This window comes from Scyliorhinus torazame, chromosome 9, assembly GCF_047496885.1.
Source record: "Scyliorhinus torazame isolate Kashiwa2021f chromosome 9, sScyTor2.1, whole genome shotgun sequence".
Taxonomy (NCBI): Eukaryota; Metazoa; Chordata; class Chondrichthyes; order Carcharhiniformes; family Scyliorhinidae; genus Scyliorhinus; species Scyliorhinus torazame.
In genome coordinates, this window is record NC_092715.1 from 63479107 (window position 1) to 63505976 (window position 26870).

The window sequence follows — 26870 nt, forward strand, 5'->3', positions numbered from 1 at the left end:
GTTGCTGGGCGACAGGGACTATCCGTTGAGGTCATGGCTGATGACGCCAATATGGAGGCCTCAGACCAACGTGGAGAGCCTATACAACGAGGCCCAGGCAGCAACCAGGGGTGTGGTGGAGCGGTGCTTCGGGCTGTTGAAGATGCGATTCAGATGCCTGGACCGCTCCGGAGGGGCCCTGCAGTACCGGCCTGACAGGGTCGGTCGCATAGTTGTGGTCTGCTGTGCGTTGCACAACATTGCCATGCAGAGGGGAGATGCACTGGTGGAGGAGTCGGAGGGAGGACCCGACGGCACCGGAGCTAACGCAAACGAAGGGGAGGAGGAGGAGGAGGAGGAAGGCGTGCATCAGGGTGGGGGGAGGGGCGCAGGACACAGACACTGCCTGGGTGCTGGTTACGTCCAGGAGGCTGCACGACGGCACCGTCGACAGCGGGCACGCGGCGCGTTGGAGGCCGCACGGTTCACGCACCGTGGGGGAGGGATTCGCTGAACACTGCCACTTGCACCGTCAGTCCTGCACACGGGCACCACACAGTACCCCCCGCACCGCGTTCACGGCACCAATTTCACATCACCTTACCATTGCGGCACTACGGGATTGCACAACATTGATGATTGTGTAAGCGCTTGTGATCAGTGCCATGTTGAATGATGACAGCCCGCTCTGTGATGAGCTGTGAGCTGAGATTCGCTAGCCAAGATCTGACTCATGGCTCTAGCTGAACCATGCACTCAGGTGGTCACAGCCTTCGTAACGGACATTTCATCACGTGCCCGTGTGGGGTAGCTGGCGTGGGAGTGCCGAGGTCTACGGTGTCCGATATTGGGAGGCAGGGGGGAAAGGGACAGCACATCCGGCACCGACGTTGAACTGCTCGTTAACCACAGCGCCACTCGGTCACCCTCACGGGCCCCCTGGCACCGGACATAGCAGAGTCTTACAAGTTAAGTGTAACAGTGAGTTTATTTGTGACATTCACATACAGATGCCCTACCCCCTACAACTAAACTGTGCCCTGCACCCGTGCCAACTTATTATGTGCCTAACTTCTTTGCCTTACGGGCCCTACCACTACGTCTAGGTGTCTCCCCAGATGGTACAACAGGAGTGGAGGCGGACTGCTGAGAATCACGCCCTGCGACATGGCTCCCCGTCGGCACATGTTTCCTGTGGCGGCCCAGCTTCGCTGGGCCAGGCTGCTCGGCAGGCGTGCTGGATGGCGGGGTGCCACCCTGTCCTGCCCGCTGCCCACCAGATGCACCAGGGACGGAACGGGGGGAGGCCGTGTGATCCGGGAGGTCCCTTGCTGGAGGTACCGGGATGGGCCCCAGAACCTTCTCCTCCCTAGGGGAGGCCGGTGGCCCCCGGGCCTCACTGTGGGACGGAGGTGCGATCGGAGACATGCCCCATCGCACCACCGACACCTGGCGCTGCCAGTCCTGGAGGCCTGCAGCGGTATCGACCACTGTCCGAATGTTCGCAGAGACGGAGCCCAGGGAGTGCGACATTCCTGCCAGGGACTGTGCTATCTCTACCTGTGAGTGCGCTACGCCATCCATCACGTGCACCAGGCAGTCTATGCTCTCCGCGACTGACTGCTGGGACTGTGCCATCGCCTGCTGGGACCGGGCCATGGCATGGTGAGACCCAGCCAGGGCCCGGAGAACGGCGGCAATGTTGTGTTGGCTCTGGCGCATGGCTGCCTGTGAGAGGGCAGCCCGCTCCTGGGCCATGGATGACATGTGCACGTGAAGCCCAACGCCTTGCAGAACCTGACCCATGGCCAAAACCCCTTCACCCATTGCCTCCACCGCGGACGCCACCCGTGCGGTGTCGGCCTGGGTGGCTGCGATGAGCGGCACCACTCCCTGCTCCTGGACGCGAATGGATTCCTCCAACTGCGTGTGCTGGTCCTGGAAGATGGCCCTCATCCCGTTATTCAGTCTCTCGGTGTCCACATGCATCGGTTGTCCGGGTGGGCCAAGTACATCCAGGAATCCTGGAACCGTCTGGGTGGCAGCTGTTTGCTGGGCCTGGGCTGCCCTCCGACCGTCCAGCCCCTCGGCTGCTCCAAACTCCACCTGCTGTACCGGCTGGGCTATATGGTGCGCACCAGACCGTGACCCGGGAGCCTCATCACTTATCTGCCCAACCGAGGGGGGTGTCTCTGTGATGGTGGATGGTGTGGGAGACAGCAGTGCCGCTAGCTCGAGGTCATCGTCCGTTAGGAAGTCTGGTGTGTACTGGTCCCCCTCATGGCCCGGCGCAAGGCGCATGCGGCCCATGTCATGTTGCCCTCCAGGTGAATCCGTGGACTGTGTGGCCGTTCTCTGTGCGTCATCGTCACTGTCCGTCCTGTGCCCCTCAGTATTGTCTCTGCCCGTCGTATGTGCGTCCCCATCCAGCGTCCCAGACTGAGAGGATGGCCCACCTGTCCAACCGACTGCCACCCTCTGGCCTGCGTCCCTGGGTGTGGTTGAGGTTGGAGATGGTCGGCTGTGTCTTGGCCGAGACGGCCCTGGACGTTCGGCGGCTGGCCCTGGGGAACACAACGATACGGGGTTCGTTAGGCACGCTGGGCCGGGTGTATGGTGGTGGTGGGGGCAGTGTGTGAGGGGGAAGGGGATCGGGGGTGCAGTGGCCAGTGTGTGAGGGGGGAGGGGATTGAGGGTGCAGTGGCCAGAGTGTGAGGGGGGAGGGGATTGAGGGTGCAGTGGCCAGAGTGTGAGGGGGGAGGGGATTGAGGGTGCAGTGGCCAGAGTGTGAGGGGGGAGGGGATTGAGGGTGCAGTGGCCAGAGTGTGAGGGGGGAGGGGATTGAGGGTGCAATGGCCAGAGTGTGAGGGGGGAGGGGATTGAGGGTGCAGTGGCCAGAGTGTGAGGGGGGAGGGGATTGAGGGTGCAGTGGCCAGAGTGTGAGGGGGCGATGATGGGTTGGGGGGGGTTGGGGCGGGTGAGGACATGCAGGGTTGTCTCATTTGCTTCTGCGCCTCCGACCTGGCATGTCGCGACCTCCCGGGTAGCGGATCCCCCAGCGAGGTCCAGGGCCCTCTGCTTGTGAACATTTAGGGGGTGCAGCACAGGAGAACCCCCTCCGGTTCTCATACGCTCACGCTGGTTGTGCGCTGTCTTGTCCTGGGGGTGGGGGTTGGATAAAGCATCACAATAAGGCGGGTATCATCAGGGCGTGCAGATATAGGCTATATTAATGCTCGGTGGGGAGACAGTTGGAGCCAGACCATGGCATCTCTCCAGGGGGGGGTCCCGGTGCTCATGTGGGTCGAGTACAAAGTTGTGCACCCTGAACCCCCCCCCCAACCCCACTTCCCCCCATCGTGCCCGGGGGGGTGGGGGTTGGTTGTGACCCGGGGGCATCCTCATGGCACTTACCCTGCCAGCCCATGTGAGGTCGTGCAGCTTCTTCCGACACTGCTACCGGACCGGGGTGTGTGCCCCACAGCACTCACAGCGGTGCCAACCTCACGCCAACCACGCCTCACCGTGCTGGACGGCTGGCAATGCCCACGTTTTGGGCAGAGGGTGGCCCTTCGGTTTTCAACCTCATCGAGGAGGGTGTCCAGGTCCGTGTCCCGGAACCTCGGTGCGGCTCGTCGGGGCTCAGCCATCTCTCCTCCTTCTCCTCCTCTTGGGTCCTTCCGTGCGCAGATTGCGCCATTTATGGAGCAGCGCCGCGTCATTCGGGCGTTGCAGGCTTACGACGCTGCTTGCGCGCCACACCCCCCCCGATTTCCTCGCGGCTATGCTCCTAGCCCATTTTCGGGCCCTGGATCGATCGCGTTCGGGGCCGTTTCGCGCCGTTGTGAAACTCAACGGCATTCACGACGGCGTGGGCACTTAGTCGCGGGAGCGGAGAGTCGTGCCCAGGATGCCCCTATTTGTCAGTGAGGGTGGGGGGCAGGATTTGCATTGTGGGAAGAGGTGGCTTTCTGATGGATAGGGGTGGGGAAGCTCAGTTAAGCTTTGACCTCGGGGTCCACCATACCACGGCCATTCTTAGCCAAACTTACACCAAAGCCGGCCCAGTGGATCTCCCGCTGTGGAGTCCAGAGCATAACGGGGGGTGGGTGGGGAGAGGGGTGGAAACTCGGGCTTTGAGCTGCTTAATGATATAAATGCTTGCTGTTCAACCTCCTGCCGGCACGAGGCAGGTAGCACACTGAGGCCACCGGCTGGGGATTGGAAACCTGTTTTCCCCTCGGGCTCCATTCTCTGCCTGATCGGGAATCCAGATTGGAGCAGTGTGAATGGAGATTCCACCCCCTATTTTCCTGAAATCATGGAGCCGTGATTATTTTATTGGAATGATCAATGCCAGCAAGTTTTTAAAAAGAATAGCCCCGAAAAAAATGATAAATTGAGATTCAACTTCAAAAGAGATAAAATTTAAAAAAGGCAAATTTGCTTAACCGTGTCTGCCAACTCTAGTGTTAGTGGCAAAAACAATGCATATGCATTTCATGCCTTTACACATCAATGTATATTGATATTTGGATGCTGTGGGAAGTGTACAGATATATATGTGAGAATAAAGGTTGACATAGTTGTGTTTTGTGGATCATGCAACATGCAGAACTAATCCAGGTGGATGCCGGTACATCAAAGAATAAACATGTGTAAATGTTTTCAGTCAAATAGCTGCAACCATGAAATGAAGAGAGAAACAAATAAGGTGGAATTTTATACCCTGTTGAAACCTGCATTAAGGAGGGGCAAGACTGAACATTCCTCTTGATCGTTACACCTGCATGAAGAAAACACAGCAAAGTTTACATACAACTGCTCCCTCGCAATAAAGCTTTTTGTGTTACTGTTTATATAAATCACAGAACGATTGGGGGGCAATTTTGAGCTTTCCCCCAATATTGGCATAGAGTCAGCCACTTTGCACTTGTGGTGTGCCACCCTGCTGATTCAGCGGGCCACCTTGTCCAATCTCACAACTTGGGCCTCATCCGAATGCAGCTGGCGGGCTGTGGAGCACTTGAGAAGAGATAGCGAGCAGCTTCCTGCATCAGGAAACTTGCTGCTCCATGAGGGAGAGCCAAGCAGGGAATGATGAGTAAAAGGAAGCTGTGATACATGAGATGGGTATGGGGGGGGAGGAAGGGTGATCTAGTGACTAGCAACAGGCAACAGTAGTTTTGTGAGGCCAAGAGAAATCCAAAAATATATTCCAGGTGTTAATGAAGATGGCTTCAGCAATCATTAAAAGGGACAGGAGATTCTGTCCAGGTACAAGTGCTTGCATGATCTGCTGATTTGTATTTGTAAATTCCAGACCGGATTCCACAATTGTTCTTGGAGCTGATTTGAATATGTAAGCTTCTTGGGCAAGGGTTCTGGGCATGCAAACCTCGCTGAAATTCACACCAGCTGGGCCTTGGATATTCAAAGAGTAGTAACCATTTCTCTGTATTTTCAACATTTTTGTCTCACGAATCATGTCTCACAGTGGCACAGTGCTTAGCACTGCTGCCTCAAAGTGTCAGGGGCTCAGGTTCAATTCCAGCCTTGGGTGACTGTGTGGAGTTTTTACCTTCTCCCCGTGTCTTTGTGGATTTCCTCCAGGTGCTCAGGTTTCCTCCCACAGTCCCAAGATGTGCATGTTGGGTGTATTGGCCATGCTAAAGTTGCCGCATAGTGTTCAAAGATGTTCAGGTTAGATTGGGTTACAAGGATAGGGCGGGGGAGTGGGCTGAAGCAGGGTGCTCTTTCAGAGGGTTGGTGCAGATTTGATGGGCCAAATGGTCTCTTTCTGCACTGTATAAATCCTATAGTTCTATTCTATATAGCTGATCTATGCATATCTGGTTTAGCACAGTGGGCTAAACAGCTGGCTTGTAATGCGGAACAAGGCCAGCAGCGCGAGTTCAATTCCCGTACTGACCACCCCGAACAGGCGCCGGAATGTGGTGACTAGGGACTTTTCACAGTAACCTCATTGAAGCCTACTTGTGACAATAAGCGATTATTATTATTATCTGCAAAGAGAATAGGCAAGAATCAACATTTTGAGCTCAGCCTGGATTCTGAGCAGGTGCTACACTTAAAAAAAAATGAAATGAAAATCGCTTATTGTCACAAGTAGGCTTCAAATGAAGTTACTGTGAAAATCTCCTAGTCGCCACATTCCGGCGCCTGTTCGGGGAGGCTGGTACGGGAATTGAACCGTGCTGCTGGCCTGCCTTGGACTGCTTTAAAAGCCAGCTCTTTAGCCCTGTGCTAAACCAGCCCCTTTTCTGTTTACCAATCCCTGCATCTAGTATTCTTATTTTATTTTTGAAAAGGGTCAACGTCTGTTGAGAGGTAAAATGTAGAGTGGTGGAGACGTTTAACAGCACTGTGTATTTTTCCAGGGGAACTTGAGGAAGGCTATCAGTGCTCCTCAAATTGGGAGGCTCAGCAGGTAGTGAGAGAGAGAAATTCCGAGTGGAATAATCATAGATGGGCTGTGGCTTGAATAGGATGTGTGGGCTGAAAGCCTTTTCTTGATTTCCTTGTTGGGGCCCTTGCTGTTGGTGCTGCTTTATATAAATGATTTAGACATGATGTAGGAGGATTTATCAGTGAGTTGGCGGATAATACGAATTGGAGGGGTGGTAAATCGTGAGGGGGATAGCCTTAGATTACAGGAGGATATAGACAGGCTGGTCAGATGGGCTGATCAGTGGCAAATGCAATTCAATCTGGATAGGTCTGAGGTGATGGACTTCGGCAGGACAAACAAGGCAAGAGGCTACATGATAAATGGCAGGACCCTGGGAAGTACTGAGGATCTGAGGGATCTTGGTGTGCATGTACGCCAGTCCCTTAAGGTAGCAGAGCAGGTGGATAGAGTGGTTAAAAAGGCAAGGGGGTGGAATTCTCCCCCCCCCCCCACGCTGGGTGGGAGAATCGCCCGGGCGCTGCGCGAGTCCCGCCACGCCGTCCCGATGCCCGCACACGATTCTCCCCCCCCCGCCCCCAAACTGGCGCGGCGCAAATCACGGCTGGCCGCTGGGAGAATCGCCACTTGCCATTGGTAATGGGCGAGCGGCGATTCTCCGGCCCGGATGGGCCGAGCGGCCTGCCCAACACGACAGGTTCCCGCCGGCGCCATCCACACCTGGTCACTGCCAGCGGGAACAGCGCGGGAATGCTGGGGGCGGGGGTGGTTCCTGCACCGGGGGGGGGGGCTCAAAAGGGGTCTGGCCCACGATCGGTGCCCACCGATTGGCGGGCCAGCCTCTCTGAAGGAGGACCTCCTTTCCTCCGCTGCCCCGCAAGATCGATCCGCCATCTTCTTGCGGGGCGGCTGCGGGGAGGACAGCAACCGCGCATGCACGGGTTGGCGCTGGCCAATCCGCGCATGCACCGGTGACGTAATTTACGCGGCGTCGATCGCGTGATTTACGCGGCGCCTCTTTTACGCGGCGTAAATGACGTGGCGCCGCTCCTAGCCCCCCAGGGGCGGGAGAATAGGGGGGTGGGAACGGCCTCCGATGCCGGAGTGAAACACTCGGGTTTTCACTCCGGCGTCGGGACTTAGTCTCCCGATGGGAGAATTGCGCCCATGATATATTGCCTTCATTAGCCAAGGCATAGAGTTTAAGAGCAGGGAACTGTATAAAGCGTTGGTTCGGCCTCAGCTAGAGCATTGTGTGCAGTTCTGGAATCCAAATTATAGGAGGGATTTGATAGCACTGGAAAGGGTGCAGAGAATGTTGCCTGAGCTGTGGAGAGTTTTAGTTGTGAAGAGAGATTGGATAGACATGGATTGTTTTCCTTGGAGCAGAAGAGACTGAGGGGGGACATAATTGAGGTGTATAACTTTATGAGGGACACAGCTACGCCCGAAAGCACCACGGCGAATCATGGCCGATAGAAGACGGAAGACCCCGCTCCCGGAATCTTCCCGGAACGCAACACCTCGTGAGATTTAATGCGATCGTGTGAGATGTTCTGATGTAAATCCTGCCCATTGTGGGTGGGGGTCACCTTTTGGCAAATCTGCATATTAAAGCGAGACAGCTAGTCTAACTTTAATGTGCCGTTTTCCGAGGTACCCGAGGCGTTGCGATCTATCCCCTTCACCTCGGAGACCTCAGGTGAGCGCTGTTCAGCACATTTTCTGGATGCATTGCTGCTCAAAGGAACTTACCTGGCAGGGGTGAAACCACGATCTTTTGGCTAAGAGGATTTTGATGTTGATCGTGGATTGGAGAACACGGAGGGATTAAAGTCGCCGAAGAGGAAACGTTTAGAGCTCTGCTGCTTTTGGTGGATCTACATGCTGGTCTAAGCCTCTGGTTTAGGCCTAACGCCGATACAGTTTAGACTCAACGTGTGAGCTATGGCTGCAGCTGCATCCCGACCACCAGGCTGGGGAGTGCGAAACATTGTCCGAGTCACAGCGAAGAAGCCGGAAGGGGAGTCACCTGTGGACTGCAATTTCTTCGTGAAGCGGGTGCTGCTCGAGTGCTGCGGGTTTCAAGCAACAGATATCTTCTGCTTGCAAAACTTCCCCAACAATGGATATTTTGACGTCACCTTCAAGAGTGTCGCAGCTTGCATCAAATTTTTGAACGTGTTCAAGGAAAAAGGTAACCAGAGCCCCCTGTCTATCCTGACTGCGGAGCCTCTGTTTACGCTACCGTCGCAGCAAAACCGGGTTGTTACACTGCACATGTACAACCCCCACGTCCCCGTGTCTGATGTGCTCACGTTTCTCGCCAGGTACGCCGAGCTGAAAAGTAACAGCGTGCAACTGAAGGACACCTTTGGCATCTGGACAAGTGAGCACCAGATCAAGGTGACTCTGAGAACAGATGGCGACGGAACCATCCTGCATCCCCTCTCCAGTTTCGCCATTGGAGGAAATCTTGGCTACCTCTACTACGTGGGACAGCCACGAGTATGCCGCACCTGTGGCAAAACGGGGCATGTTGCCGCCAACTGCAATGTCACCTTCTGCAAAAACTGCAGTCAGACGGGACACATGACAAAGGACTGCAAGGAAGACTGTGTGGGGAGGCCGGCCATCTTTACAGGGCCTTCACAAAACGCGGGGCAACGTACGCACAAATCATCAGTGGCGGAGTCAAAAAGACGACCACAGAGGAGGTTCATGCACCCTCCATCGACAAAGACACCACAGCACAGAATGCTGAAAATCAACAGAAGGGCCCTCAACAAAAAGTGGAGGCCCCAGCTCAACCTGACAACTCAACCCCAACCTCATCTGACAAGGAAGACTCAATGGAAGAGGATGGAATGAAGAATCAAGAGCCCTGGGAAACGGTGAACAGGGACAAACGAAAGAGGAAACAAAAAAATGAACTGAAGAAACCCCCGATGGGGAGTGGCAAAAAGCGGCACCTTTCAGCCAGTGGTCTTAGCGCCGACACCTCCTCCGATGAGGGAAAACAAGACAAGAATCGGCCTCAAATAAAGAGGCAAAGTACCAATGTAGAACGGAATGCACAGACCCCCCCAGACCGCAGACAGGGAAGGAAATAAGGCACACCGAGATCATCAACCTCTGGTGGATGGGAACAGCAATATGACCAACGGACCCCAAACGCCGGACATTAAAAATAAAGTCACAGACCAACTCCAGAAATTAACAAGCAGCTACAACCCAGGCGAAAACCGGCCTGCAACCCCAACACCCATTGAATGCCATGACGGACGCCAGGGCTACACTCCCTCCCCCCCCCCAATGCATCCCCATCGATTTCACGGGCCCAGTGCGGACCAGGACAGCTTTCTCAGCCCTGCAACTGTGCAACAGTTTGCGAGCACCACCGGCATGCTGGGGAACATTCAACAGCTGGAACACCCAACTGCATAGACTCTGAGACTGGTAAATCTACCTTTTTAAAATGGGGTTTAAAATTGCATCTATTAATGTGCGAAGCATTAAAGATACTTTGCGGTGTGTAGCTACAGTAGGCTACTTAGCAAACGTGAAAGCCGACCTACTGTTCCTGCAGGAGTGTGGAATTCCTCACCTCAGCAACTACAGGCGCTGGTCGAGCTGGTGGTCCCACGGGCCATCTGGTCAGGAGGAAATTACTGTCGTTCCTCCGGCCTGGGTATTCTGCTGCAGGGAGGCAACTTCACCATCTCCAACGTTAAGGAGGTAGTGGGTGGACGCCTCCTTGTAGCAGACGTTAAATACAAAAACGTCCCTCTCAGACTCATTAACGTGTACGCCCCGGCCGTAAAGAGTGAGCGGCTGCCAGTCCTTCAGCAACTCCCACTGCTGTTGGCCACCTCCAAGCCGGTCATTCTGGGCGGTGACTTCAACTGCATCATCATTGAGGCTGGACGATCCAGCAGAGCCAACAGCAAACTAGACGCTGCGTCCAGGCTCCTGATGGGAACGGTAAAAGACGCCAAGCTGCTCGACGTCTTCAGCAACCCGGCAGACGGAGCACAACGTAGATACACATGATCATGGCCAGACGGGTCCGTCCGCTCCAGGATAGACTGCTTCTTTGTGTCCCGTGCTTTCACGGTCAGGTCCACCGTCGTTAAGCCGGTGTTCTTCTCTGACCACTGCCTCCTATTGGCCGACTGCCACCTGCAGGAAGACCAGGGGGCGGGCAGGGGGACATGGAAGCTGAATGCAAAACTGTTTGACTCCAGAGAACCGCGAGGAACTTAAAAGGGATTACAAAGGTTGGAGAACCGTGAAACCCCTCTTTGAGTCTCCACATCTCTGGTGGGAAGCAATCAAGGGGAATATCAAAAGGTTTTTCATCCTCAAAGGCATTCAAAAGGTGAGAGAGAGACGAGAGGCCATGTCCAGGCTCCAGAAATGTATGCAGAATTTGCTCCAGCTGCAGTCGATGGGGATGAATGTCAAGGAGGGGATGAATGTCAAGGAGGATCTCCAAGAGGTGAAGAGCCAGCAAGCCTCGCTCTACACTTCGGAGGCCTCCAAGGTTATCTTCCGTTCCAGAGTCCGCTCCGTGGAGCAGGATGAAAAGTGCTCACGCTTTTTCTTCCAAAAGCTGCACAGAGAGACCTCTGTGATCAGCAGCCTGAAGGAAGAAGATGGCTCTGTAAAGTCATCGCAGACGGACATCCTGAGGATCAGTAAATCATTTTATGCCGGACTATATGATCTGAAGCCAACAGATAACACTGTTTCTCAGACCTTCCTGTCGTCTATCACGGAGGTCTTAGGTGACAGCGAGTGGGAAAACCTGGACAAACCGCAAACTCTGGAAGAGCTGACAAAGGCCGTCAGGTCCTTTGAGACGAGTAAAACCCCCGGAAGTGACGGCTTACCGGTTGAGTTGTATTCGGCTCTGTGGGACTGGATGGGCCCAGACCTGCTGGAAGTGTACGAGAGTATGCTTCTGGACGGCAGCATGTCAGAATCCATGAGGAAAGGCCTCATCACCCTCATCTACAAGCAGAAGGGGAAAACGGAAGAAATTCGAAACTAGTGACCCATTTCACTGTTGAATCTGGATTATAAAATTCTATCCAAGCTCATTGCCAATCGGGTCAGGTCTGCTCTGGAGTCGGTGATCCACCCTGACCAGACCTGTGCTGTACCCGGCAGGAAGATCTCTGATAGCCTCGCGCTACTCAGAGATATGATCGCCTACGTGCTGGACAGGAAGGTGGACACCTGCCTCATCAGCCTTGACCAGGAGAAGGCTTTTGACAGAATATCGCACACCTACATGATGGATGTGCTCTCCAAAATGGGGTTTGGGAGTGAATTCACAATTGGATCAAACTGCTCTACACAAACATCTATAGCGCAGTCTCAATCAATGGGTGGGAATCAGAAAAGTTCCAGATCAAATCTGGAGTCAGGCAGGGCTGCCCTCTCTCCTCGGCCCTGTTTGGGTGCTGCATAGAACCTTTTGCCGAGTCCATCAGGAAGGATCCGGGTATAAGAGGAGTGACGATCCCAGGCAGCGGAGGCATGCAAGTTAAGGCCTCCCTGTACATGGATGACATCGCTGTCTTCTGCTCGGATCCTGCATCTGTACGCAGGCTCTTGAATGCCTGCGACCAATTTGAACTGGCCTCGGGAGCCAAGGTAAACTACGGCAAGAACGAGGCCATGTTCTTTGGGAACTGGGCCGACCGGTCCTTTGTCCCCTTCACTGTCAGGTCAGATTACCTGAAGATGCTGGGGATATGGTTCAGAGCGGCTGGGACGTGCACCAAATACTGGGAGGAGCGCATCGCCAAGGTAGGACAGAAACTGGGCGAGTGGGAGCAACGCTCCCTCTCCATTGTGGGCAAAGCCCTGGTCATCAGGTGTGAGGCACTCTCGGTGTTACTGCACGTGGCGAAGGTCTGGCCCATTACCCGACCCTACGCCACAGCAGTCACCCGGGCCATCTTCAAATTCATCTGGAGATCCAAGATGGACCGTGTCCGAAGGGACATCATGTACAAATCTCTGGATAAGGGAGGGAAAAACGTACCCAACGTCTCCCTCATCCTGATGGCCAGCTTTGTGTGCAGCTGCATCAAGCTGTGCGTGGACCCCCGGTATGCAAACACCAAGTGTCACTACATACTGAGGTTCTACCTGTCCCCGGTGTTACGAAGTATGGGCCTGGCCTCATTGCCGTGGAACGGTTCAAGTAGCTGGACCGTGCCGTACCACCTGTCCCTCGTGGAAAAGGTTTTGAAGAAAAACACCTTTGACCACAAGGAAATGAAGCAGTGGTCATTACGTAATGTCCTCGAGGCCCTCAGGGAAAAGGAGACTGTGGAGGACATTGGACAGTTCCCTGAGCAGACTGTCAGAGCCATCTGGCAGAATGCCTCATCACCAGAACTTTCAAACAAGCACCAAGACCGAGCTTGTCTGGTGGTGAGAAGGACCCTCCCCGTCAGATTCTTCATGTACACCCGAAGGCTCAGCGCCGTTGCACGCTGCCCTCGGAGTGGCTGTGGGGGAAATGAGGCGGTCACCCACCTCCTTGTGGAATGTGCCTTTGCAAAGAAGGTCTGGAGAGAGATGCAGTGGTATTTGTCAAGGTTCATCCCGAGCAGCTCTGTGACACAGGATTCTGTGCTCTACGGACTGTTTCCAGGGACACACACCGAGACAAACATCAACTGCTGCTGGAAGGTCATCAACTCGGTGAAAGACGCTCTTTGGTCTGCCCGAAACTTGCTGATCTTCCAGGGCAAAGAGCTGTCCTTGACCGAGTGTTGCAGACTGGCACATTCCAAGGTCCAGGACTACGTGCTGAGGGATGCACTCAAGCTTGGGGCAGCTGCCGCCAAGGCGCAATGGTGAAAGACCACTGTGTAAGGTCTTACCAGCAAATGTACACCGAGGGGGGGGTAACAGTGTAAACCCCCCTCGGCCTGGGTCATTAACACTCCAATGTATAAAAGAAACATGACAATGTAAATGTTTAAGAAGGAATTGTAACGTAAAGAGCGATATGTGTGTATGGTTATCAAAAGTGAATGGAATAAAGTCAAGGGAATGTGTAACTCTGATGGAAATGTACAGTCAAGACAATTCGAAATGTTCTGTAATGTTTATGATAGATTTTATGAATAAAGTATATATTTTTGAAAAAAACAAAAAAACAAATGGGGACTGGATGAAATGATAGTAGGGGTTCCTCAGGGGATTGGAGGTCCCCAGGTGCATGCCCTTTAGGCAGGGTGGTACCCTGGCAATACTGGTGCCACCTGGGCACCTTGGCACTGCCAGCTTGGTAATCTGGCAGTGCCACCTAGGTGTCAGCCTGACACTGCCAAGGTGCCCAGGTGGCACTGTCAGCTGGCAGGGGCACTGCCAGGGTGCCAGACTGGCATTTTCTGCATGGTGGCAATCAGGTCGGGTGTGCGCTGCGTGGGTGTTGGGGGTGAGGGGGAGGGAGAGAAGGGGGGAGAGAGGGAGAGAAAAAGTTGGAGATCGGGAGGCAATTAAAAAATGGCATTATGATCTCGCGCTACACTGAGGCGTTCCGGGGAGCAGAGCTCCTCAATGCACAGAACAGGCTATATGCCGCCTCGGCCATGCATTCCCTGCTGAAGCCCCCTATCTAACCTGGGTGCCGGTTTATAGTGTTGTGTTTCTTGGCGCTTTGAACGCTGGGAAACATGCTGCTAAATGCACTCACTATGGGGCTTTTTACCCATTTAGTTAAATCCTGCCTACTATGTGCAATTCTGGAATCCACATTCATAGGAGGGTGTGTTAACACTGGAAAGGGTGCAGAGGAGATTTACCAGGATGTTGCCTGGGCTGGAGAGTTTTAACTATGAAGAGCGATCGGATAGACTGAGTTGTTTTCCTTGGAGCAGAGGAGACTGAGGGGGCACGTGGTAGAGATGCATAAAAGTATGAGGGGCATAGATAGAGGAGAATGTTTTCATCGAGAGGGTGCGGGGAGTCTGGAACTCGTTCTTTAGAGGGTGGTGAAGGCAGAGATCCTCATAACCTTTAAGAAGTTTTTGGGTTAAGAAGCAATGTGCCAAGTGCTGGAAAAGGTGGTTGTTTTTGATAGGTGCAGACACGATGGACCGAAAGGCCTTTTCTGTGCTCTATGATTCTATGTCATTTCTATCCATGTTGGAGTTAACAAATATTTAGACAACACAGACACTTTGGAATCATTGAATGTCATTGAGCTTTAATTTTTAGAGCCTCGCTCTACCACTGTAAGTAAAACTGAATGGGATTTCAGGCCACCGTGGTGCACAGATGTTGAACCAGTTCCAAGTAGCAGGAAGATATCTTTTGCATAATCAGGGCAGGATACATAGAACATAGAACATAGAAAATACAGCACAGAACAGGCCCTTCGGCCCACGATGTTGTGCCGAACCTTTGTCCTAGATTAATCATAGATTATCATTGAATTTACAGTGCAGAAGGAGGCCATTCGGCCCCCCGAGTCTGCACCAGCTCTTGGAAAGAGCACCCTACCCAAACTCAACACCTCCACCCAACACCAAAGTACTTGCAGAGGTGCGACAGAACGGCTTCCGATGCTGGATTCGGGCCAGGCGACATTTGGCGATGGTCCGCCCCCTCCAAATCGGCGTCATCGGGACACGCGCCGCGCCCTGTCGCACAGCCGTTGGCGCGTCAACAGCTGGCCCACCCGCGATGCTCCGCCCCAGTGGGCCGAGTTCCCGATGGTGTGGGCCATGTGTGGTCCCAGCGGTCAGGAAGCTGGCGTGCCAGCTGCGGACAGTGTCCAGCATCGCCACCCACGTCCGGGATCTGTGCCGCTGGCTGGGGGGCTGCTGCTCGGGCTGGGGGAAGTGGCGGGGGATAGCCACGGGGTGCTGCTCGTCAGGCCTGTGCGCGTGCGGTCCGGGACCTGCCGATTCTCTGGCCGTTTTCCGCGCAATCCCCAGGTATTCCATGCGGCACCGATACTAACCCCTCACCGGTAACGGAATCGGTGAGGGGTTCGACCGATTTTCCCGTCGTGAATCACCTGCGGATTCTCCGCTGGCACTGAGCCTCAGGAACGGAGAATTCCACCCCATATTTTTATGTTTTGGTGGAGCAATGGAGCAGGAATTGAAAGTAATTGAGTCTTTTAGAGAAATTATTGGGATATCATGAGGTCCAGAATTGATCCGACCAGCTTTCAGAAGGCATAAGTCACATTTAGGTTACCAGATAGCATTTACCCCCGGTACTGGCATGGACAGTGCGTTGGATATGGTTCATCTCTCTATGCTGATCGGAAACTTGGGTCAGTGGTGGTACCCCAAATTCCTTCCTCCCTGTGTGTAATTTGCCAAATTTATATCCTCTACCAGGGACGTGGACAGCATATAATTGAACTAATGGGAAGAAGATCTGCATGTGCAATGAGCAAGGTGGAAAACTCTCTTCAACAAAGGGACTGATGTTCCAGCCAAGGCGGAAGTGCCAGGCTAGAGGCTGCAGCAGGCAATGTAAATGTTTGTATGTGCCTATTATTATTTTTGAACAACCGGTTGCGGCTATGCGGAGCTAAGTCGCACATTCGGCGGCTCCCACAAAAACGGACGTTTGGGCTCTTTTCAGGGCCCCGAATGGCACTTTTTCGATGTTTCCTGGTGTGGGAAGGAGATTATAACAATTCCCTGATAGTATATGGCTTCTACTAGGAGCGGGGCGACTAAAAAGGTGGTGGTGGACCCGAAGAAGGTGCGAGGGAAGGAGAACAAAATGGCGGTGGGCGGAGACCAGGCAGCGTGGATGCAGTGGGCGCAGGAGCAGCAGGAGGGTATCCAGCGCTGCTTCAGAGAGATTAAAGCGGACCTGCTAGAGCCGATGAAGGCTTCTATTGATAAGCTGCTGGAGACGCAGACGGCCCAGGGGGTGGCGATCCGCGAGGCCCGACAAAAGATCTCCGACAACGAGGACGAGATCTTAAGCCTGGCGGTAAAGGTGGAGGCGCACGAGGCGCTCCACAAGAAATGGCAGGAATGGTTCGAGGAGATGGAGAATCGGTCGAGGCGGAAGAATCTGCGGATTCTGGGCCTCCTGGAGGGGCCGGATGTGGGGGCCTATGTGGTCACCATGTTGAACTCGCTGATGGGAGCGGGGTCCTTCCAGGGGCCCTGGAGCTGAAAGGGGCCCATAGAGTGCTGGCGAGGAGGCCCAAGGCTAACGAGCCGCCGCGGGCGGTGCTGGTGCGGTTTCATCGGTTCGCTGATCGGGAGTGTGTGCTCAGGTGGGCCAAGAAGGAGAGGAGCAGCAGGTGGGAGAACGCGGAGGTTCGGATATATCAGGACTGGAGTGTGGAGGTGGCGAAGAGGAGGGCCGGGTACAATCGAGCGAAGGCGGTGCTGCACAGGTACGGGGTGAAGTTTGGTATGTTGCAGCCGGCGCGACTGTGGGTCACCTACAAGGACCGGCACCATTATTTTGAGTCTCCGGAGGAGGCGTGGGCCTTTGTTCAGGCCGAGAAGTTGGACACAGGTTGAGGGTCGGGATGGGCGTTTGGGGACTGCGGTTGATATGTTACTTTTTGAGGGGGGGGCCTTTGCTCTTGGTTTCTTTTTCTTTGTGTTTTTCTCTTCCTGGTCGGTGAGGGTGGTTAGGGCGGGTTGGGCACTGTTCTGGTTGGGTTGGTCGGGGGGCTCTTGGAGGGGGGTAAGCAAACGGAACAGGGGTGGATGGCCGGCGGTGAGATCGGGCCCCGCGGGGAGGGGGAGGCCCGAGTCGGGGGTGAGGGGACTGGGCCTGTAAAAGGAGCTGCATCAGAGGTGGCGGGGCTGGATAGTGGAAAGCACGGGCTTTTTCCCGCGCTGAAGACTGGAGGGAAGCGAGGGTTGTTTCCCACGCTTAGGATGGAAGGGGGAGGAGGAGAGCCTGTGGATGGGGAATGGAAGAGGAGGGTGTGTCACACAATGGGAGGAGTCGAAGGAGAGGTGGGAATGGCCGGGGTCAGCAGGAGTCAGCTGACTTGCGGAAGTGCAATGGGGGGAGTAAATCAGCTAGGATGGGTCCTAGCCGGAGGTGGGTAGGGGGTGTGGGGGGTGGGGGGGAATTGAGTTGCTGCTGTTATGGTCAAGGGGGAGCTGGAGCGAGTGGGGGGGGTCGAGGAGGGGGTCTGCCGCCATGGGGAACGGGCCGGGCATGGGGTGCGGGCGCGTGGCTGGCCGAGGAGGGGTTATGGCTATGGTTATGGCGGGGGAGGGGGGTGGGTAGCCCCCTGATCCGGCTGATAACCTGGAATGTAAGGGGACTGAATGGGCCGGTTAAGCGGGTCCGCGTGTTCGCGCACCTGAAGGGGCTGAAGGTGGAGGTGGTTATGCTCCAGGAGACACACCTGAAGGTGGCAGACCAGGTAAGACTGAGGAAAGGGTGGGTAGGTCAGGTGTTTCATTCGGGGCTGGATGCCAAAAATCGAGGGGTGGCGATCTTTGTGGGAAAGGTGTCATTCGAGGTGTCGAGCATTGTGGCAGACAATGGCAGTAGGTACGTAATGGTAAGTGGTAAGTTGCAGGGAGAGAGGGTGGCACTGGTCAATGTGTATGCCCCGAACTGGGACGATGCGGGTTTTATGCGGCGTATGTTGGGTCGGATCCCAGACTTGGAAGTGGGTGGCCTAATAATGGGGGGAGACTTTAACACAGTGTTGGATCCAGCACTGGATGGCTCCAGGTCTAGGACCGGTGGTGGCTAGAGTGCTGAGGGGGTTTATGGACCAGATGGGAGGGGTGGACCCTTGGAGATTCGCAAGGCTGGTGGCTAGGGAATTTTCATTCTTCTCACATGTCCACAAGGCTTATTCCCGAATCGACTTTTTAATTTTGAGTAGGGCGCTGATAGCGCGAGTAGAGGATACCGAGTATTCGGCGAAAGCCATTTCGGACCACGCCCCGCATTGGGTGGACTTAGAGCTGGGGGAGGAGAGGGACCAGCGCCCGTTGTGGCGCTTGGAGGTGGGGCTGTTGGCGGACGAGGAGGTGAGCGAGCGGGTCCGAGGAAGTATAGAGAGGTACCTGGAGGCCAACGATAACGGGGAGGACCGAGTGGGGATGGTATGGGAGGCGCTGAAGGCGGTGGTTAGAGGAGAGCTGATCTCCATTAGGGCCCACAAGGAGAGGAGGGAGCGGGGGGAGAGGGAAAGGCTGGTGGGTGAGATGGTGAGGGTAGACAGGAGTTGTGCGGAGGTGCCCGAGGAAGGATTGTTGAGGAAGAGGCGTAGCCTCCAGGCCGAATTCGACCTGGTGACCACCAGGGGGGCGGAGGTGCAGTGGAGGAAGGCCCAGAGGGTGATTTACGAGTATGGGGAAAAGGCAAGCCGGATGCTGGCGCATCAGCTTCGGAAGCGGGACAAAGCTAGGGAGATCGGGGGAGTTAAGGACAGGGGAGGGAGTGTGGTGCGGAGTGGGGTTGGCATCAATGGGGTCTTCAGGGACTTTTATGAGGAATTGTACCGATCCAAGTCCCCACGGGAGGAGGGAGGGATGGGCCGCTTCCTGGACCAATTGAGGTTTCCGAAGGTGGAGGAGGGACTGATTGGGGGCCCCGATTGGGCTGGAGGAGCTGATCAAAGGGATAGGAAGCATGCAGGTGGGGAAGGCACCGGGGCCGGACGGTTTCCCAGTCGAATTCTATTAAAAATATATGGACCTGTTGGGCCCGTTGCTGGTTAGGACCTTCAATGAGGCAAGGGAGGGGGGGGGCTTTGCCCCCGGCGATGTCCCGGGCACTTATCTCCTTGATCCTGAAGCGAGACAAGGATCACCTGCAATGTGGGTCTTACAGACCGATTTCCTTGCTAAATGTAGATGCCCAGGTTCTGGCGAAGGTCTTAGCCATGAGAATTGAGGATTGGGTGCCGCAGGTCATCCACGAAGACCAGACGGGGTTCGTGAAGGGGAGGCAGTTGAACGCGAAAGTGCGGAGGCTCCTGAATGTTATGATGATGCTGGCGAAGGAGGGGGAGGGGGAGGCGGAGATAGTGGTGGCGATGGACGCTGAGAAAGCCTTCGATAGGGTAGAGTGGGGGTACCTGTGGGAGGTGCTGAAGAGATTTGGGTTTGGGTTTGGGGAGGGGTTTGTCAGGTGGGTTAGGCTGTTGTATGAGGTCCCGATGGTAAGTGTGGCCACAAACAAGAGAAGGTCTGCGTACTTTCGGTTGCACTGAGGGACGAGGCAGGGGTGTCCCTTGTCCCCCCTGCTCTTCGTACTAGCGATTGAACCCCTGGCTATGGCACTGAGGGAGTTGAGGAACTGGAGGGGGTTGGTGCGGGGTGGGGAGGAGCATAGGGTGTCGCTTTATGCGGACGACTTGCTGCTATATGTGGCGGACCCAGTGGGGGTAATGCCGGAGGCAATGAGGATCCTTAGGGAATTCGGGGATTTTTCGGGGTACAAGCTCAACATGGGGAAGAGCGAGCCATTCGTGGTTCACCCAGGGGACCAGGAGAGGGGGATTGGCGAGCTCCCACTAAAAAGGGAGGAGAGGAGCTTCAGGTATTTGGGGGTCCAGGTGGCCAGGAGCTGGGGGGCCCTGCATAGGCTTAATTTCACAAGGCTGGTGGAGCAAATGGAGGAGGAGTTCAAGAGGTGGGACGCATTGCCGCTGTCCTTGGCGGGTAGGGTGCAGTCAGTCAAAATGACGGTGCTCCCAAGGTTTTTGTTCCTATTCCAGTGCCTCCCCGTGTTTCTCCCGAAGGCCTTTTTTAGGCGGGTCAACAGGAGTATAACGGGGTTTGTGTGGGCGCGAGGGTCTCAGAGGGTGAGAAGGGTGTTCCTGGAGCGGAATAAGGGGGGGTGGGGGCTGACGCTGCCCAACCTCTGTGGGTACTACTGGGCCGCCAATGCAACAATGGTGCGCAAGTGGGTGATGGAGTGGGAGGGGGCTGCATGGAAGAGGCTGGAGACGGCGTCTTGTGTGGGTACGAGTCTGGGGGCGCTGGCAACGGCGCCGCTTCGCTCTCTCCAAGGAGGTATACCACGAGCCCGGTGGTGGCGGCTGCCCTCAAAATCTGTGGGCAGTGGAGGCGGCACAGGGGGGAAATTGGGGCCTCGGCATGGACCCCAATACGGGGGAACCACCGGTTCGTCCCAGGGAGAACAGATGGAGGGTTTTCGGGGTGGCACAGGGCAGGGATACGAAAGTTGGGGGACCTGTTTGTGGACGGGACGTTCGCGAGCCTGGGTGAGCTGGAGGAGAAGTACGGGCTCCCCCCCGGGGAACACCTTCAGGTACTTACAGGTAAGGGCGTTTGCCAGACGGCAGGTGGTGGAATTCCCGCGGCTACTGCCACACACAGTACAGGACAGGGTGCTCGCGGGGGGGTGGGTGGGAGTGGGGAAGATCTCGGAAACTTACCAGGTGATGCAGGAGGAGGAAAGTGGGAGGAGGAGTTGGGAGAGGAGATCGAAGAGGGGACGTGGGCAGATGCCCTCGGGAGGGTGAAATCTTCCTCTTCGTGTGCGAGGCTCAGCCTCATACAGTTTAAGGTGCTGCACAGGGCCCACATGACCGGGACAAGGATGAGCCGGTTCTTTTTGGGAGAGGACAGGTGTGTTAGGTGCTCAGGGGGCCCAGCAAATCTGTTCTGGGCATGCCCAGAGCTGGAGGAATTTTGGAAGGGCGTAGCGAGGACGGTGTTGAGGTAGGTAGGATCCAGGGTCAAACCGGGCTGGGGGCTCACAATATTTGGAGTGGCAGAGGAGCCGGGAGTGCAGGAGGGGAAAGAGGCCGGAATTCTGGCCTTTGCGTCCCTGGTAGCCCGGCGAAGGATTCTCCTTCAGTGAAAAGATGCGCAGCCCCCAAGCGTGGAATCCTGGATCAGCGATATGGCGGGGTTTATTAAGTTGGAGAGGGTGAAATTTGCCTTGAAAGGGTCGGTACAAGGGTTCTTTAGGTGGTGGCAACCGTTCTTAGGCTTTCTGGCAGAACGGTAGTCATTGGTCAATGGCAGCAGCAACTCGGGGGCGGGGGGGGGGGGGGGTGGGGGGGGGGGTTTACTTCATTTTTGTTTCTGTTACTTACACTGGAGGGTCTGAGGGGGTGTATATACCTGTTGTGTTAAGTCGGGGTGTTAATGTTAATTTATTATTTATGTACAGGGGGAGGGGGGTATGGAGGGTTGCTTTTCTGGATTGTGTTTTGTACTTAACCCTGCTGGGTTCCTTTTTCATTTTGTTATTGATATTTTATGAAAACTTTAAGAAAAATTATTTGAAAATAAAAAAAATAAAAATTATTTTTGAACATGTTCCTAGCAGAATTGTCTTGACCTGGTTCTAAAGCAGTTTCATTAATCAATGGTATACAGGAATATGAAGTACTTACAACTGGGGGACTACCACCAGCATCACTGTGGTTTCTCCAGGCTTTGTGGCTCGAATTGACCTAAAGAGTGAAAAGCAATAACATGTTTATGAAGTGGAAGTTGTCTTACTTTTAACTTCCCATAGAGCGTCTCATAGGTGATCTTATGGCACAGCAGTTCAAGCCCACCACAGAAGGTGATGAACAAATCAAGTGTATTCATAACATGGCCAAACAGTTTGAGTATCAACTTGTAAATCCTCACAACATATGCCAATGACAGGATGGTAAAAGTGGGGGAGATTCCTGGTCAGCTCTGTGATGGAAAGAAATTGGAGCCTCTACCATCAGTGTCCATGGGCGCGATTCTCCACTCCCACGCCGGTTGGGAGAATCGCCTGGGCCGCCGAAATTTCCGGGGACGCCGGTCCAACGCCCTCCGAGCGGCGGGAACGGGCCAGTCGAGTTTCGCGGGCCGCAGGCCGGAGAATCGCCGGAGATACCCAAAATGGCGATTCTCCGGCACCCCCGCGATTCTGAGGCCCGGATGGGCCGAGCGGTAGGGCCAAAACGGCGGGTTCCCCCCAGCGCCGCCCACACCTGGTCGCTACAGTCGTGGGCGGTGCATGAACGCTGGGGGGGCGGCCTGTGGGGGGGGGGGCGAGGGGGATCCTGCACCGGGCTTCACCTTGAATGTGGGGGTAGCCCGCGATCGGTGCCCACCGATCGTCGGGCCGTCCTCTCTTCTTGCAGGGCGGATTTGGACAGGACGGCAACCACGCATGCGCGGGTTGGCACCGGCCAACCCGAGCATGCGTGGATGACGTCCGTTATGCGGCGCCGGCCACGTCATCTATTCGGCGCCGCTTTTACGCGGGCGACAAGCCTGGCGCGGGGAGATGACGCGGCCCCGATACTGGCCCATTGTCAGGGCCTGAATCGGTCGGGACCGGGGCTGTTCCGCGCCATCGTGAACATTGACGGCGCTCACGACGGCGCGGCCACATCAGCGTGGGAGTGGAGAATCGCGCCCCATATCTCCAGGCTACAACATGCATGTTGAAGTGACTGTTGCCCTTCCAGGGGGTTGGTAGGCTTAGTTGGCTGGATGGCTGGTGTGGACTCGATCGGTACCAACAGCACAGGATTTGATCCTATTTTGGTTGGGGTGAATTCAGGACATGTCCCCTCACTCTACTTGTATCTATACCCTACGCTGTGGGCCACACCTGCCTCTGCGCAGAGAACAGGAAGAAACACCTCATCATAAAATTACCATGGTATTTTCTTCAACTCTCATAGTCTGAAGTGATCGTGAAGATTTTGATTACAAAGTCCATTGACAGGCAACAGTTCTGCCCGCCTGCATGTTGTAAATAAAGTGTTGAATTTTACCATTTTTGGGGGGTTCTTTTTGTCAAAATGGGATGTTTGGGGAGCCTCCCCAATCTCTTGTGCCCCATGGAAATATCCCGACTGCCAAATTGGAAGCCGGTACCTTTCAGGAGTGCAGGGCAACTACCTGAAACAGGGACACATGATATTGGGGTCCTATCGCTGGTTTGAGGCCCCCCAGTTGAAATTAATTAACAAATGGATGGAGCCTGATCTATGCAATCACTCCAGGCCATGTGCAGCTAACTAAAAGAGTCTTAAAGGAACTGCTCTGCAGTCTGCTCAAAAATCGGCCAGAATATATTTTATTGATTATACTCCTGTTGCTCCACGAGGAGGTAATTTCAGAGAGCTGTTAAGACTCAGTCACATTGCTGTGGGTTTGGAGTTACATATAGGCTAGAATGGGAAGAAAGGCAGATTTCCTCTCCTGAAGGACATTAGTGAACCAGATGGGTTTGTGCTTTCATGATCGCTATTAATATGGCTAGCATTTTAATTCTGGATTTATTAATTAATTGAATTGAAATTCTCCCACCTACCGTATTAGGATTTTGATTTTGTCTCCAGAGTATTAGTCCAGATCTGAATTATAAATTGCTCCTCTGGAATAATCATGGATAGTTTGTGTCATAAAAAATATGACACCATGTGGGAACTCAAAATAGAGAAATGAAAGAACCAGATTTGAAAATGAAAGTTTTGATTTTAACCAGAGGGGCATGGGTGGCTTTGAGGGGCCATGTGGGTGGGAAGGAGGACATGAGTTATCATGGGGGTATGAGGAGTCATGGGGGCTGGGTAAAGCAACAAGGGTTGCCATAAGGGGTATGAGGAGCCTCGGGGGTAAGTGGGGGACATGAGGTGGCATAGGTCAGCATGGATGGGGTATGGGAAGAGTGGGGGTGGGATGAGGGCTGAAGGGCTGCTTTCTGGTTCAACTTAAGCAAAATAATTTAACAACTGCTGGAGCACAGAGGCAGACCTTCCACCCAGCTCACCTCTGCACTCGGCAACCTCCACATTTTTTCTGGGGACGGCGAGCAGGACTTCTAATCAAGCCTCCCCTCGATTCACCCACAATGAAAATGAGGATTGCAGGCGGCCATTTAAAAAAGTCAGAGCTAGAAATTCTCCCAATCTGCACGCTTGACTCGGGAGTGAAAATCAGGGCCTGTGCATCCAATCCACATCTGCCTTGTTCCTGCTGTGAAGGTTAAATTAAAATCTATTTAATCAGATTGGGACCTTAGGAAAAGGACTACGTTTACAAGTTGATTATAAAATGACAATTTATTATCTGATTAAATTTTCTACATATCATTAAAAATACTAATTCAAAACCCTGGAAATAGAATACGTTATATGTGTTCTTGTTGAAAACGCCAGCTCAAATATGCTTGGCTTGTAAATGGTTTGAGCCAAAATGACTGAATTAAACAGCAATTTACAAACACCCACCCAAAACTGATGGACAGGAAATGACCAGTTCGGCTGTCAAGCCTTCCCACACCATGATGGCCAGAGCCTCCCGACTGAACATTTCTTCCTTTCCCTCTTTCACTTTCTCAACTCCTCCCTCACAACACAGTCCCTTTCTCCTCCACATCCGACCACCACCCCTTGCCCTCCAACACACCCTTAAACCTTGTAGCTACGTAAGTAATATCCTGGAAAAGGCACAAAACCGAGAAAAAACCCTCTAGGCAAATAAGGGAATAAAAACCGTGGAAAAATTCCTCACCCACCATTTCAGCCATTTGACAGCAAGGAAATTTGACAATCACAGCAGACATAGCAGATTAGGAGAAAAAGGGAGGCTTATGCCAGATATCAAGGGCTCAAAACAGCAGGAGTCCCAGAGGCATATAGAATGTGCAAAATGGAATTGAAAAGGAAATTAGGCGAGCAAAAGGAGATATGAAAGAATACTAGCAGCTAAAATAAAGGAAAATCCTAATTTTTTTTACAAGTACATTATGGGTAAAAGGATAACTAGGGAAACAGTAGGGCCCATTAAAGACCAGAGTGGTAATTTGTATGTGGAGCCAGAGGATGTAGGTAGGGTTCTAAATTAATACTTTTTGTCAGTGTTCACTCATGAGATGGACAGTGTGGGTATAGAAATTAGGGAGAAAGAGATTAACATAGACAGAGAGGAGGGTCTGAGTAGTCTGGAAGGCTTAAAAGTAGCCAAATCGCCAGGGCCTGATGAAATGTATCCCAGTCAGCTGAGTGAAGCAAGGGAGGAAATAGGGGCGCTGGCAATAATTTTCAATTCCTCTCTGGCCCCATGAGAGGTGCTGGAGGACTGGAGGATAGCCAATGTAGTATCTTTATTCAAGAAGGGAGGAAGGGATAAACCAGGAAACTACAGGCCAGTCAGTCCAACCTCAGTGGTGGGGAAACTATTGGAAACAATTCTGAGAGACAGAATTAATCTGCATTTGGAGAGGCAGGGATTAATAAAAACCAGTCAGCTTGGTTTTGTTAAGGGGAGGTCATGTCTGACCAACTTGATTGAATTTTTCGAAGAGGTGACCAGGTGTGTGTATGAGGGAAATGCATTTGACGTAGTCTACTTGAACTTCAGCAAGGCTGTTGATAAGGTCCCTCATGGGAGACTGACAGCAGAGGTAAGAGCCAAAATCGGCCGAGTGGCAGGAAGTAGAGGGTGATGGTCGAGGGGTGTTTTCTGTCTGGAAGCCTGTGTCCAGTGGGGTCCCGCAGGGATCAATGTTGGGGCCCCTGCAGTTTGTGGTTTATATAAATGATTTAGGTATGAATGTAGGAGGGTTGATCTGTAAGTTTGCGGATGATCCGAAAATTGGTGGGGTGGTAAATAGTGAGGAGGATGGATACGAGTATAGGAGGATGTAGACGGGCTGGTCAGATGGGCAGATCAGTGGCAAAGTCATTCAATCCGGAAAAGTGTGAGATGATGCACTTGGGCAGGACAAACAAGGCAAGGGACGACATGATAAACAGCACGACCCTGGGAAGCACCGAGGATCAGAGGGATCTTGGTGTGCATGTACACCGGTCCCTTAAGGTAGCAGAGCAGGTGGATACAGTGGTTAAGAAAGCATATGGTCGACTTGCCTTTATTAGCCGAGACATAAAGGTTAAGAGCAGAGAGGTTACGTTGGAACTGTATAAAGCGTTGGTTAGGCCACGGCTAGAGTATTGTATGCAGTTCTGGAATCCACATTATAGGAGGGATATGATAGCACTGGAATGGGTGCAGAGGAGACTTACCAGGATGTTGCCTGGGCTGGAGAGTATTAGTAATGAGGAGAGATTGGATAGACTTTGATTGTTTTCCTTGGAGCAGAGGAGACTAAGGGGGGGGACATGATTGAGATGAATAAGATTATGAGGGGCATAGATAGAGTAGACAGGAAGAAACTTTACCCCTGGGTGGAGGGATCAATGACCAGAGGGCATAGATTTAAGGTAAGGGGCAGGAGGTTTAGGTGGGATGTGAGGAAAAGCTTTTTACCCAGAGGGTGGTGGGAGTTTGGAAGTTGCTGCCTGAAAAGGTGGTGAGGCAGAGACCCTCATAATATTTAAGAAGTGTTTAGATGTTCACTTGTGATCCCAGGACACACAAGGCTATGGGCCAAGTGCTGGAAAATGGGATTAGAATGGTTAGGGGGTTGTTTTTGATTAGTGCAGATGCGATGGGCTGAAGGGCCTTTTCTGTGCTGT

The 26870-nt window shown here is 53.7% G+C and overlaps 1 protein-coding gene across 3 annotated transcripts in view; it reads right to left on the bottom strand.

Annotated features, from left to right (window-relative positions):
- pde8b (phosphodiesterase 8B) overlaps positions 1-26870 on the bottom strand; it is a 642529-nt gene that overhangs the window by 137570 nt on the left and 478089 nt on the right. For all 3 annotated transcript variants that reach the window (XM_072516021.1, XM_072516020.1, XM_072516019.1), the window contains exons 4-5: positions 21786-21845; positions 4708-4765 (exon numbers count right to left, since the gene is read on the bottom strand). In XM_072516021.1, the coding sequence (XP_072372122.1) occupies positions 4708-4765; positions 21786-21845 (118 nt within the window). The remainder of the gene's footprint in view (positions 1-4707; positions 4766-21785; positions 21846-26870) is intronic.